At 43.8% G+C, this 12,314-nt stretch overlaps 2 protein-coding genes across 5 annotated transcripts in view; one reads left to right on the top strand and one right to left on the bottom strand.

Annotated features, from left to right (window-relative positions):
- The window catches only part of ZMAT5 (zinc finger matrin-type 5), a 28,039-nt gene extending 24,266 nt beyond the window's left edge, over nucleotides 1-3,773 (bottom strand). The window contains exons 1-2 of one of the 4 annotated variants that reach the window (XM_055323221.1): nucleotides 3,648-3,773; nucleotides 2,752-2,868 (exon numbers count right to left, since the gene is read on the bottom strand). The gene's annotated coding sequence lies outside the window, so the exon portion shown is untranslated. Of the gene's footprint in view, nucleotides 1-2,751; nucleotides 2,869-3,012; nucleotides 3,259-3,647 lie in introns of those variants that run through there. The other 3 variants (XM_055323224.1, XM_055323223.1, XM_055323222.1) reach the window with 3 other exon arrangements.
- Nucleotides 3,774-4,079: 306 nt separating this feature from the next.
- LOC129508006 (cytochrome b-c1 complex subunit 9) lies at nucleotides 4,080-6,428 on the top strand. The gene is made up of 2 exons (XM_055322876.1): nucleotides 4,080-4,259; nucleotides 6,169-6,428. Exons 1-2 carry the CDS (start codon nucleotides 4,110-4,112, stop codon nucleotides 6,211-6,213), a joined length of 195 nt encoding a protein of 64 aa, XP_055178851.1. The 5' UTR covers nucleotides 4,080-4,109; the 3' UTR covers nucleotides 6,214-6,428.
- Nucleotides 6,429-12,314: the final 5,886 nt, after the last annotated feature.

Here is a 12,314-nt window from a genome sequence, read left to right as displayed (position 1 = left end):
TTAACGCTGCCTTCAGCCCAGGGCCTGATCCTGGAGACCCAGGATCAGGTCCCATGTAGGGCTCCTTGCATGGAGCCTGCTTCTCCCTCTGCCTGTGTCTCTGCCTCTCTCTCTCTCTCTCTCTCTCTGGGTCTCTCATGAATAAACAAAATCTTAAAAAAATAAAATAAAATACATAGTTAGGAATTGAGAAATATATTGGGGTGCCTGGTTGGGTCAGTTGGTAGAGCATGTGACTCTTGATCTTGGGGTTTTAAGTTTGAGGCCCATGTTGACTGCACAGATTACTTAAAAGTAAAGTCTTAAGAAAAATGTAAAGTAAAATACAGAAGTTAGGGGTGCCTGGCTGGCTCAGTCAGTAGAGCATGGGACTCTTGATTTTGGGGTTGTGAGTTCATACCCTACAGAGCTTACTTAAAAAAATACAGAAGTTCAAATATATAGTTGGGGGGCACCTGCGGGACTCAGTCCATTAAGTGTGTGACTTCAGTTCAGATCATGATCTCAGGGTCCTGGGAGGAGTTCTGCACTCAGCAGGGAGTCTGCTTGTCCCTTTTCCTCTCCCTTTGCCCCTCCTCCTGCTTGTACTGTCTCTCTCTCAAATAAATATATACAATCTCTAAGAAAAAAAGATGTTGTGGGGAATCCCTGAGTGTCCCAGTGGTTTAGCGCCTGCCTCCAGCCCAGGGCGTGATTCTGGAGTCCTGGGATCGAGTCCTGCATCGGGCTCCCTGCATGGAGCCTGCTTATCCCTCTGCCTCTATCTCTACCTCTCTCTCTCTGTGTCTCTCATGAATGAATAAATAAAATGTTTTTTAAAAAAAAGAAATAAAGAAAAAAGATGTTTAAAAAATATATATGGGGATCTCTGGGTGGCGCAGCAGTTTGGCGCCTGCCTTTGGCCCAGGGCACGATTCTGGAGACCCAGGATCGAATCTCACGCCGGGCTCCCGGTGCATGGAGCCTGCTTCTCCCTCTGCCTGTGTCTCTGCCTCTCTCTTTCTCTCTCTGTGTGACTATCATAAATAATAAATAAAAATTAAAAAAAAGGAAAAGAAAATTGCTTTAAAAAAAAGAAAAAAAGAAAAAAATAATAAAAAATATATATGTAGGGCAGCCCTGGTGGCTCAGCAGTTTAGCACTGCCTTCAGCCCAGGGCAGGATCCCGGAGACGCGGGATCAAGTCCCACATCAGGCTTCCTGCATGGAGCCTGCTTCTCCCCCTGCCTCTCTATCTCTCTCTCTGTCTCTCATGAATAAATAAAATATTTAAATAAAATAAACTCAGGAATGGACAAAAAATATATATATATATGTAGTTAGGCAATTGATAAAATATGTATCAGTAATTAATATTAGATCCATCATTTCAAGTTGAATGGTCAGCAATGATTAAAAACACTGGCTGCATATTAGAATCATCTGGAGTGCTGTGAAAGCTACTGATGGCGCCCCCCCCATATCCTCATTTCGTATCAGAGACGACACCCGTGTATATATATATTTTTAGCTTCCCAGACTGAGAACCAGTGACATAAAATAATTTAAGTCTCTGTTAAAAGTATTGAACTGTTTACAAGAACTTGAAATCCATTATGTTGGGATCCCTGGGTGGCGCAGCGGTTTGGCGCCTGCCTTTGGCCCAGGGCACAATCCTGGAGACCCGGGATCGAATCCCACATCGGGCTCCCAGTACATGGAGCCTGTTTCTCCCTCTGCCTATGTCTCTGCCTCTCTCTCTCTCTGTGTGACTATCATAAAAGAAATTAAAAAAAAAAAAGAAATCCATTATGTTTGTAAGTTTAATTTATTAGATTTTCTAGTAATGTTTAAATATTCTTAGGAAATCATACTTGTTAGGTTATGTATCTTAAGTACTTAAAAAGAAAATCAAATTTATAAGTGAAATAAATGTGTAAGGGAATGTAATTAAGCTGTAGATGGGCTGTTTAAAAGAATTTAAGGTTAGTTCAACTTGAGTTCAAACATCAAAGGAAAAGTAAAGGTCATTTTTCTTATTTTTCTAGATTTATGATATGTATAGAATGATTTATAAGTTGAGTAAGTGGCTTAAAGAAAATTTGCTATTTCAAAATTGTTGCTCCAAAATGAATATTAACTAAAAAATGATAAAGTAACTTAACTCCGTGTGGTCTTTCCTAATTCATCCTTATTAAAGTAATTCCTCCTTTCTCTGAACTTCCCATCGGCCAGATTTGTTGTTAGCACGGCATAGATATCCTTTCCTAGAAGCTTCACAACGTTCTGCCCCAAGGAGCTACCAGGATGCTTTGCAAATAGAAAATAACCCCAGTTATGTTTAACTAATCCTGGTTTTAGGGCTTTTCACATTTTTCTTCCCCAATCAGGCATTTCTGTTGCTTTTCCCAGTCAATGGTAAATCCAGGCCTCTAATTCCTGGTTTTCAGTACCGATGCTGATGACTTATCTCAGGCTCAGACCTCTCCTCTGAACTCCAGATCCAAATTACCACCGGCCTCTGGGAATCTCCACCTGATGTCTAAGAGAAAGGTCAAACCTAACATGACAAACAGAGTTTAAGGTCATCCCTGTGGATTTTAAGTTGTTAAGGTCAAAACTTAAGAGATGCCATCCTCCACTCTTCTTTCCAGCACCCCTACACGCATCTGTCAGCTTTTTCCATCTGGCCTGCCTCCCAAAATACATCCCAAATCTGATCACTACTCTAATCCATATCCCAGTCTAAATCATCATCCTGTCTCAACTTACCCAACACAATAACTTCCCCTCTTTGATCTGTTCTCCAGAAAGCAGCCAGAATGATCAAGCAGCCAAAATGTAAATTGGATCATGTCACATCCCAGCTTAAAACCCTTCAGGGGCTTCCTAGAGCAATTAAAAATAAATAAGACTCCTTAGTATGAGTTACAAGGCCATATATAAGCTGACCCAAGCCCACCTCTTCATAGTCAGCCCTACCACCTCCCCTAAAGCACTCCAGGACTCCTGCAGCCTTTTCTTTGCACCAACCTTTTCCTGTTTGGCCGACTTCCATTCATTCCCGTCTCTGGTTAAAGTGTCTCCCTCGGCACTCTAAAACTGCACCGCCAGACTCTCCTCAATCAACCTGTCTTTTGCTTTTTAGAGTATTACTTGTTTGTGGTTACCACATCTCCGCATCTCCACACACTGGGTGAGCGCTCCATGACTGCCGGGACTTGCTCACCGCTAGGTCCCCAGGGCATGGCCCAGAGGTGGCGCTCCGAAAACATCAGTTGAACGGCGCTAGTATACCAAAGCCCCTATTTCTATTCCCAAGAAAGAATGAGTGGTTCCCAGATCTGCCCCTTCTAGGCCAGAGTTTTAGGGGGCAAAGCGTGTGCAGAACCGCTCCTGCCACAGAGGCCTGTTAAAGGGGTTCCAGTTCCTGGGCCCAACTTTGCCAAAGGCTCCAACTCTAGGCCTGGACTTCGAGGATAACAGAAAAGACTCGCAGAGAGGAGCCGGGGACCTGGGCGTCCTTTTATTCACTCCCCGTTCCGTTAAATGGTGCGGTCCACAGAGTGGGGCAGGGACTTGGAAAGAAGAGCCCATATTCTCCCGTGGAGAGAAGACGACTAACACTCGCCGCCCCTCGACGTCCTGCCAAAGAGAGAGTAGAGTACCTGGTTCCGTAGGGCCCCACGGCTCAAGCTCCTCCTCCTTCTGCGCCCTCGTGTCGCGAACTGCTTGCTGGGGTTCGTAGTCCTTCCTTGAGTATCAGCCCGACCTTCCCAGAAACCTTTGGGAATCAAAGTAGCTGAGACGACGCGGGGGGAGACGGCGCGGGAGGTGGGGGGCGGGTAAGGGAAGCGCGAGGCCTTCTGGGTGTTGTAGTTCTGGATTGGTTCACTCAGCAAGAAATTATTGAGAAACACTGGGTAACAAATCTTACCACACTATTTGGGCTGTCCTGATCTGAATCCTATGAGACTTTTACCCCCGCAAGCCATCACTTACCTCTGTCTTTCAGAACGATAAGCACTGAGATTCAGAAAAACTACAAATCCCATAGAGTGTTGCACGTCGAGGACTTTTGGAGCGCATGGTCGGCCGCGGCGCAGGCGCAGGCTTGACAGGGGAGAAACATGGCGGCCCCGACGTTTACTGCGAGGTTGTACTCGCTGCTGTTCCGCAGGACCTCCACCTTCGCCCTCACCATCGCCGTGGGCGCCTTGTTCTTCGAGCGCGCCTTCGATCAAGGCGCGGATGCGATCTACGAACACATCAACCAGGGGGTGAGGGACTGGGCCATCCCTGACCTTGGGCCTGCCTGAGGGGTGACAGTGGGAGTGGAGGTGGGGTGGGACCCAGTCTACCTTTACTAAGAGGAGGGAAAACGTTGGGCGTCTTTGTTAGTCGACTGGCATATGTCCTCTCCGCAGGATGTGAATCCCAAAACATTGAATGATCCCACTCTGGGGGGTGGGTTATAAGTATTGATATCTCACACCCCATATACCCACTTGTCCATTTGCGGAAGCAAAAACTATAGGCCAGTGAAAGGACTGATTAGGGCTCCACCATCAGGGTGAGTCTGGGCTGGAACCTGGACCCAGTCTCCTCTGAGGGTTTCAAGGGCAGATTTGAAAGGGCAGGGGTCATGAAAAGGAAAGCTTCTTAGGTACTGTGGTTGGCCTTTTCAGATACAGCACTCTTCACTTTCCAAGGATTCCCACGCAGACATTGTGGTAGTAACAACGATTAGGAGACAATATAAAATCCGAGAGCTCTGCATGAGGATACTGGGTCTTGTCACCTTGGTAACTGTGGCATTCAGTTGGGCGAGTTTCTTAACCTCTCTGAACTTCATTTTTATCTGTGATCTAGAGATAATGGTAACTAGAGAAGGGAACTACTGTGGGGATTGTATGAGATGCAGGCAAGGTGCCTCAGTACCTAGTTGGTGATGTACTCAAAAAAATAACATTTGTTACATTCCTTAGGAGAAAGTGAAAGCGGAAGATAGGGAATAACCACACCTTTTAGACTCACTGTGCGCAGACACTGCTAGCTGTTGTACATGCTTTTTATCATTACACTGTGGCTCATACTAGGGAAGGTCTCCTGCAGATAACCTTGTTTCACCATTCACTTGTGTTTTTAATTTGAAGCTGTCTGACCTTACAGCCCAGGCCGACCCTGTCCACTAATGCTGTTCGGCCTGTGGCCAGGACCACTTGCTGCCATGAAAGTGTTGCTACTACTGTTCAATCTCTTGCAAGCAGTTCTGCTGGCCATTCCCAGTCTTCGGGAAAGGGCTTTAGGACCATTTGCTGCCATGAAAGTGTTGCTACTACTGTTCAATCTCTTGCAAGCAGTTCTGCTGGCCATTCCCAGTCTTCAGGAAAGGGCTTTAAGTATGCTGTCAGCTTACCAATCTGTGCTTTTAGGAATGAGAATTAAGGGCACCTGGCTGGCTTAGTAGTAGAGTGCTCAACTCTTGATCTCACTTCCCTTTGAGCCTCATGTTGGGTGTAGAGATTATTAAAAAAAAAAAAAAAAATCTGGGATCCCTGGGTGGCGCAGCGGTTTAGCGCCTGCCTTTGGCCCGGGGCACGATCCTGGAGACCCGGGATCGAATCTCACGTCGGGCTCCCGGTGCATGGAGCCTGCTTCTCCCTCTGCCTGTGTCTCTGCCTCTCTCTCTCATTCTGTGTGACTATCATAAATAAATAAAAATTAAAAAAAAAATCTTTAAAAAGGGGGTGGGGATGAGAATCCAACTAATCCCTGACCCAAGGATCATTGATTTAAGGAAATAAAAAATGGTTCAATGTGAATTATTTGCGGCTATGCATTTAGGACCTCTTGAGTAATACCTGGAAGTTGACAACCTCTTTGAGGCTCTGTTCCCTAATGATTGTGAACTTTTGAGTAATTACCTCAGTCTCTTTACCTCAGTTTCCCATAAAAGAAAGATCATCCTTTTCCACTTAACTTTACATGGGATTGATAACATCAAAGCAGTTTACAAGTGTTAAGTATATGCATCAAGCCTAGTGTTGCTTCCAGTTTGCCCTCCCCAACTGTCTAGACATGGTACATGTTTCTCTTAAGTTTGTTTTAGAGACCAGAACAGTAGGAGTAGCTGTAAAATATGAGAGACAAAGCTAAAAGTTTGTGGTTCTTGCCTTTAAAATGCAGAAGCTATGGAAACACATCAAGCACAAGTATGAGAATAAGGAGTAGTTCCTTGGACACCCCTACCCACGCTGAAAGGACCAGATCCACACACCAGCTGTTTGCCCAGAACCAGGGCCTCAGCTTGAAGATGATGCTCAGATTACTCTTCATCAACCACCTTTAACTGTTGGCAAGAAACAGCTTCACCTGACAGACTCTTTGACTTCTGCCACATTTGAAGTATGTTGGAGTCATCAATAAATAAATGTAAATTATCCTGAGACATGCTTCTGCATCTAGTGCTTTGTTAATTATACCTGATCTTCACTTGTTGGTTGAGACCACTTCAGAGTCCTCTACAAACATCTGAACGGCAGATTCCATTATTTTGGGTTCCCCATTAACTTCCAAAGAACTCTGGTTTACAAAACATGAGGTACAATTGAAGGTGTTACTTTCCACTTTAGCTTCTAAATCAGTAGTTCCACTCTTTCTCTATTTTTTTTTTCTTTTTAAATGTAAGCTCTACATTCAATGTGGGGGCTCAAACTCATAACCCTGAGATCAAGTCTCATGCTCAGGGTGCCTGGCTCAGTCAGTAGAACATGTGACTCTTGATCTTGGGTTGAGTTTGAGCCCCACGTTGAGTGTAGAGATTACTTAAATCCAAAAAAGTCACATGCTCTACTGACTGAGCCAGCAAGGTGCCCCAATAATTCCATTTTTAAAAAAGATTTTATTTATTTATTTGGGAGAGAGTCCGTGCGCATGAATAGGGTGGGGAGAGGTAGGGGAAGGGCAGAAGCAGGCTCCTTGCTTGATGTTGGGCTGGATCCCAGGACCCTGGGACCATGACCTGAACTGAAGGCAGATGCTTATCCTATTGAGCCACCCAGGCACTCCATTAATCCCACTTTTAAATCATACAGAGGGAGGCTGATTGGCTTAACTATGGGGAAGCCCTGGATTCAGCTGGTAGAAAAACCCTAGCCCAAGGGTCTTGGGCCACTCCCTGCCCCTAGGGTCCTCTCTATGCTGCCATTAAATGCTGGCATCAGCTGGCATACCTCTCTGGGGCCACAGCGCATCTGATGATGAAGTTGGACCAAATCTCTGACCAACCTGCCAGGGTTCCCCTCTCTAATAAGTTTGGTTTATCATGGTGCTTATTTGGTGGGTTTGAATCCTCACTCTACCAGTTTTAGCTGTGTGAACCAAGGACAAGGCACTTGACCTCTCTGAGCTTCAGATTCCTGGTCTGTTACATGGGGATAATGGAAGCACTTTCTGTGTGGGTTCTTTGTGAGTATTAAAAGAGTTAAATGCAGTTAACACAGTCACAGATCCTGGCACATGGACATAACTGCTGGTAGAGACACATGGGATGCTTAAGGAGAACCAGAAGTCTGCCGATAGGCCATGGAGCAGCAGGACTGTGAAGAGAGGTTCAAGGAACATAGTCTGGTCATTCAACAAACATTTGGGTGGCCACTGTGTGAGGCACTGTACTTGGTGCTGCTAGGCATATGGTGGCAAACATGAGGCTTGAAACTCCTACAGGAGATACTGTAAATGCCATTCTATATCAAATATATATAGGACTCATGTACTATAGGAAAGTGTGTGAAATGGTACCATCTTATAGGATATTTTGTACCTAGGTATTAGTATCTTCAATGTGTATACCTTTGACCCAAGAAATTCCACTTGTGGCAAATTTTCCTTAAAAAATGTGGGTGTCCACAAGAGATGTTCATCATGGTGTTTTTTATAATGGGAAAAATGAAAACAAAATATCCAAAATAGGAATTACTATTGGGGTAAAATATGCAGTCATTTAAAACCTTGTTTTGGTGGTCCCTGGGTGGCTCAGCGGTTTAAGCGCCTGCCTTCAGCCCAGGGTATGATCCTGGGGACCTGGGATTGAGTCCCACATTGGGCTCCCTGCATGGAACCTGCTTCTCCCTCTGCCTGTGTGTCTACCTCTCTCTCTGTGTCTGTCATGAATAAATAAAATCTTTAAAAAAAAGTAAAACCTTGTTTTAATTGGAAGAAAATATCCAACAAATGTGGCAAAGCACCAACCTCACTAATACATGAAACAGTCATTTCCAAATTAATAAGAAACAGGTGAATAACTCGGAAGCTAAGGCTAATGACACAAATAGGCAATTAGTACAAGAAATACAAATGGCTACAAACATTAAATGATGCCCATTTCATTAATAAACAAAGTGGAATACTATTTTTTGCCTGCCAAATCAACAAAGATGAAAAAGATTAGCAATACCAGGGAATTTCCATATCTGTGTGTGAGTTCCCCCTATGTACATATGCATGCTCTTAAATTTTGGATCCCTGGGACACCTGGCTGGAAGAATGTGGGACTCTTGATCTCAGGGTTGTGAGTTTGAGCCTCATGTTGGGTGTAGAGATTACTTAAAAATAAAACATCTTCGGGGATCCCTGGGTGGCGCAGCGGTTTAGCGCCTGCCTTTGGCCAAGGGCGCGATCCTGGAGACCCGGGATCGAATCCCACGTCGGGCTCCCGGTGCATGGAGCCTGCTTCTCCCTCTGCCTATGTCTCTGCCTCTCTCTGTGTGACTATCATAAATAAATAAAAATAAAAAAAAATTCATTTAAAAAAAATAAAAAAAAATAAAAAATCTTCAAAAAGATCATGAAATCCAATTTGTTTGTTTTTTCTTTAATACGTATTCCTTTGGATCCTGACATTACACTTCTAGAAAAACTTCTCCAGGGGTGCTTCGGTGGCTTAGTCGGTTAAGCGGTTGCCTTCAGCTTGGGTTGTGAACCCAGGGTCCTGGGGTAGAGCCTGGCATTGGGCTCCCTGCTGAGCGGGGAGCCTGCTTCTCTCTTTCCCTCTGCTCCTAGCCCCTGCTTGTGCACTCTCTCTCTCTCTCTCAAATAAATAAATAAATAAAATCTTGAAAGAAAGAAAGAAAGAAAGAAAGAAAGAAAGAAAGAAAGAAAGAAAGAAAGAAAGAAAGAAAGAAAGAAAGAAAAACATCTCCAGAATCACATGTGCATGTGCACACATACAAAAAGTCCTTGGAGCATTGTTTGGAATTTTAAAAATCTAGAAGATTTTTTAATCACCCAGGTAGCTCAGTCAGTTAAGTGCCTTCAGCTGGAGTCATGATCCCAGGGTCTCAGGATTGAGCCCTACATCAGGCTCCTTGCTCAGTGGGGAGTCTATTTGTTTCTCTCCAACCCCTGCTCGTGCTCTCTCGAAAGAAAGAGAAAGAAAGAAAGAAAGAAAGAAAGAAAGAAAGAAAGAAAGAAAGAAAGAAAGAAAGAAAGAAAGAAGAGAAGGAAGGAAGGAAGGAAGGAAGGAAAGAAAGAAAGAAAGAAAGAAAGAAAGAAAGAAAGAAAAAGAAAGAAAGAGAAAGAAAGAAAGAAAAGAAAATGATCTTCAATAGGGAAGTAGCTAACTAAAGAGGTAGATTCCTAGCACAGACACGTGGACATTAAGGAGATTGAAATGGCTCAGTGTGTGGGTATAAAGAAAATGAAAAGGAAAAAAATCAAGCTTCAAAATTTGTGTTTATTTTTTATCCTTTTTATGTAAATACATACACATCAATATGTGAACACAGAATACTGAGGGATATAAATTAAACTTTTCATGGCAATTATCTCTGAGGGGTGGGATTTCAAAGAACTTCCACTTTGTACAATAGATATTGCCTTTTTTTCTTACAACAAGTAGGTATTGATATTCTAATAAAAAATATTCTGTAATAAAGAAAGCAAGGGTCACCTGAGTGGCTCAGTTGGTTGAGCATATGCCTTTGTTTTTTGTTTTTTTTTTTTAAGATTTTATTTATTTATTCATGAGAGACATAGAGAGAGAGGCAGAGGGAGCCGACATGGGACTCAATCCCTGGTCTCCAAGATCACACCCAGTGCTGAAGGCTGAGCCACTAGGGCTGCCCTTTGGATTGAGTTGTGATCTTGGTGTCCTGGGATCGGCCTGGGTTGCCCAGCAGAGAGCCTGCTTCTCTCTTTCCTTCTTGTCACTCCCCCTGCTTGCTCATTCTCATGCTCAAATAAATAAATAAAATCTTTAAGAAAGAAAGAAAAAGAAAGAAAGAAAGAAAGAAAGAAAAGAAAGAAAGAAGAAGAGAAAGAAAGAAAAAAGAAAGAAAGAAAGAAAGAAAGAAAAAGAAAGAAAGAAAGTAAGTAAGTAAAGGAAGCCTGGGTGGCTCAGTAAGTTAAGTGGCAAACTCAGGGTGGTGAAACCCAGCCCCACACTGGGCTCAGTGCTCAGCGGGGAGTCAGAGTCTGCATGAGATTCTCTCCCTTTCCTTCTGCCCTTCCCTCTGCTTGTGTGAACACGCATTCTCTTTCTAAAATAAATTTTTTGAAAAAAGCAAGTAAAAAATGATTAAGAAGACTGTTCACATAAAATATGCATAAAAGGAGCCAAAATATAAAGCTAAGTGAGAAAAAGAAGCCACAAATTCATGTAAAGCATGATGCATTTTTTTGATATAAGAAAAAAATTGGAAATGCTCACTACAAATTGTTAATAGAGGGGCACCTGGGTGGCTCAATGGTTGAGCCTTATGAGCTCAGCCTTATGGCTCAGGTGGTGATCCGGAGTCCTGGGATGGAGTCCCATATCAGGCTCCTTTCGGTGAGCCTGCTTCTGCCTCTGTCTCTCTTTGTGTGTCACATGAATGAATAAATACATTAAATATTTTAAAAATTGTTAATAAAGGTTAACTCTGAGTTATTTTCTGTTGTATTTCTCTCTGCTGTTTAAGTTTTCTGCATCAAGCATGCATTCTTTTTTTTTATTTTTAAAAAAATATTTGAGAGAGTGCAGAGAAAAAGAGAGCACAAGGCAGAGAGAGGGGCAGAGGGAGAGAGAGAAGTAGGCTCTGCATTGAGCAGAGAGCCAGTTGCAGGGCTCCATCCCAGGACCTTGGGATCATAACCTGAGCCAAAGGCAGATGTTTAATTTTCTGAGCCACTCAGGAGGCCTAAGCATGTATTATTCTTATAATGGGGGAGGAATAAGTTAAAAGGGGGCTGCCCAGAGAAAGTGTGAATGCAAAGAAATGCAAAATGTAAGCCCCCCCCCCCCTGGCTCCTGGCCTAGAACCCAGCTGTTTGAAGGCCCAGAGTTCCCCTTCCTGAGGTTGCAATGAGGATTCATCCTTGAGTAGCACTGCCAACTGGGAGCTGGGCCTCCCCAGAGCTCCTTGGGTGGGTGTGCCTCCCAGGTGGGGGAAATGAGGATTAACACTCCTCAGACTGGCACCAAGAAGCTGTTTATTACTGGAAAAAGTTTCCTTCCCAAGCTCAGCCTGAGGTATTTCCTGGAGTCAAGAGCTGGGACAGTCTTTACAGTGAGAAAGCCCCAAGGACTCCCCACCTGCTCCCTCCCACAGGTGTCAGGAAAAGCTTAAATGCTTGGGTGCCTCATAAAGCTAGCTACCAAAGCCCTCTGAAATCCTCTTCTGGGAAGTTGGCATCCAGTATTGCTCTACTCGCTCAGGACCCCGGGATTACAACCTGAGCCAAAGGCAGACGCTCAACCATTGAGCCACCTAGGTGCCCCTGAGCTGAGATTTAAATAGAAATCTCAGCCAGGTAAAGATCAAGAGTAAGAGTATTTCAGGAAATAAGAACAGCGAGTGAAAAGGACCTGGGGTGGATATGGGTTTGGCTTATTCACTGAACTGAAGGAAGTGAAGGAGTAATAGGGTCAGATACTGTACAGTCTTGTAGGTCATACCAAGGGAGTTTGAATTTTATTCTAAAAAGAAAGGTAAGCCCCTGGAGGGTTTCTGATTAATAGGTTACATTTCTCAACTACCTACTATGAGCCAGGCATTGTACTAAGTGCTTTGCAGTTTATGTGTCACTTTATTTGAACAATAATCCAAGAGGTTGTTTTATTATTCCCATTGAATAGGTCTAGTGAGGTGTAAAGAATGGACAGTCCTGGGTTAGAATTCAAGCCCCACCACTCACTGGCTGTGTGAATTAGGCAAGTTACTTACTGTCAGTGAGCCAGTTTTCTCATCTGTAAAATATCCACCATGATATTGCACAATGGCAGCTATGATTCTTGTTATTTCTGGAGATGTTGTCATCTTGGAGGGGTGTCAAAGGGAGTAAGGATTACTGTG

Source organism: Nyctereutes procyonoides, unplaced genomic scaffold, assembly GCF_905146905.1.
Source record: "Nyctereutes procyonoides isolate TBG_1078 unplaced genomic scaffold, NYPRO_anot_genome, whole genome shotgun sequence".
NCBI lineage: Eukaryota > Metazoa > Chordata > Mammalia > Carnivora > Canidae > Nyctereutes > Nyctereutes procyonoides.
Note: the sequence above shows the minus strand (reverse complement) of the source record. Positions and strands in the feature narration are given on the sequence as shown.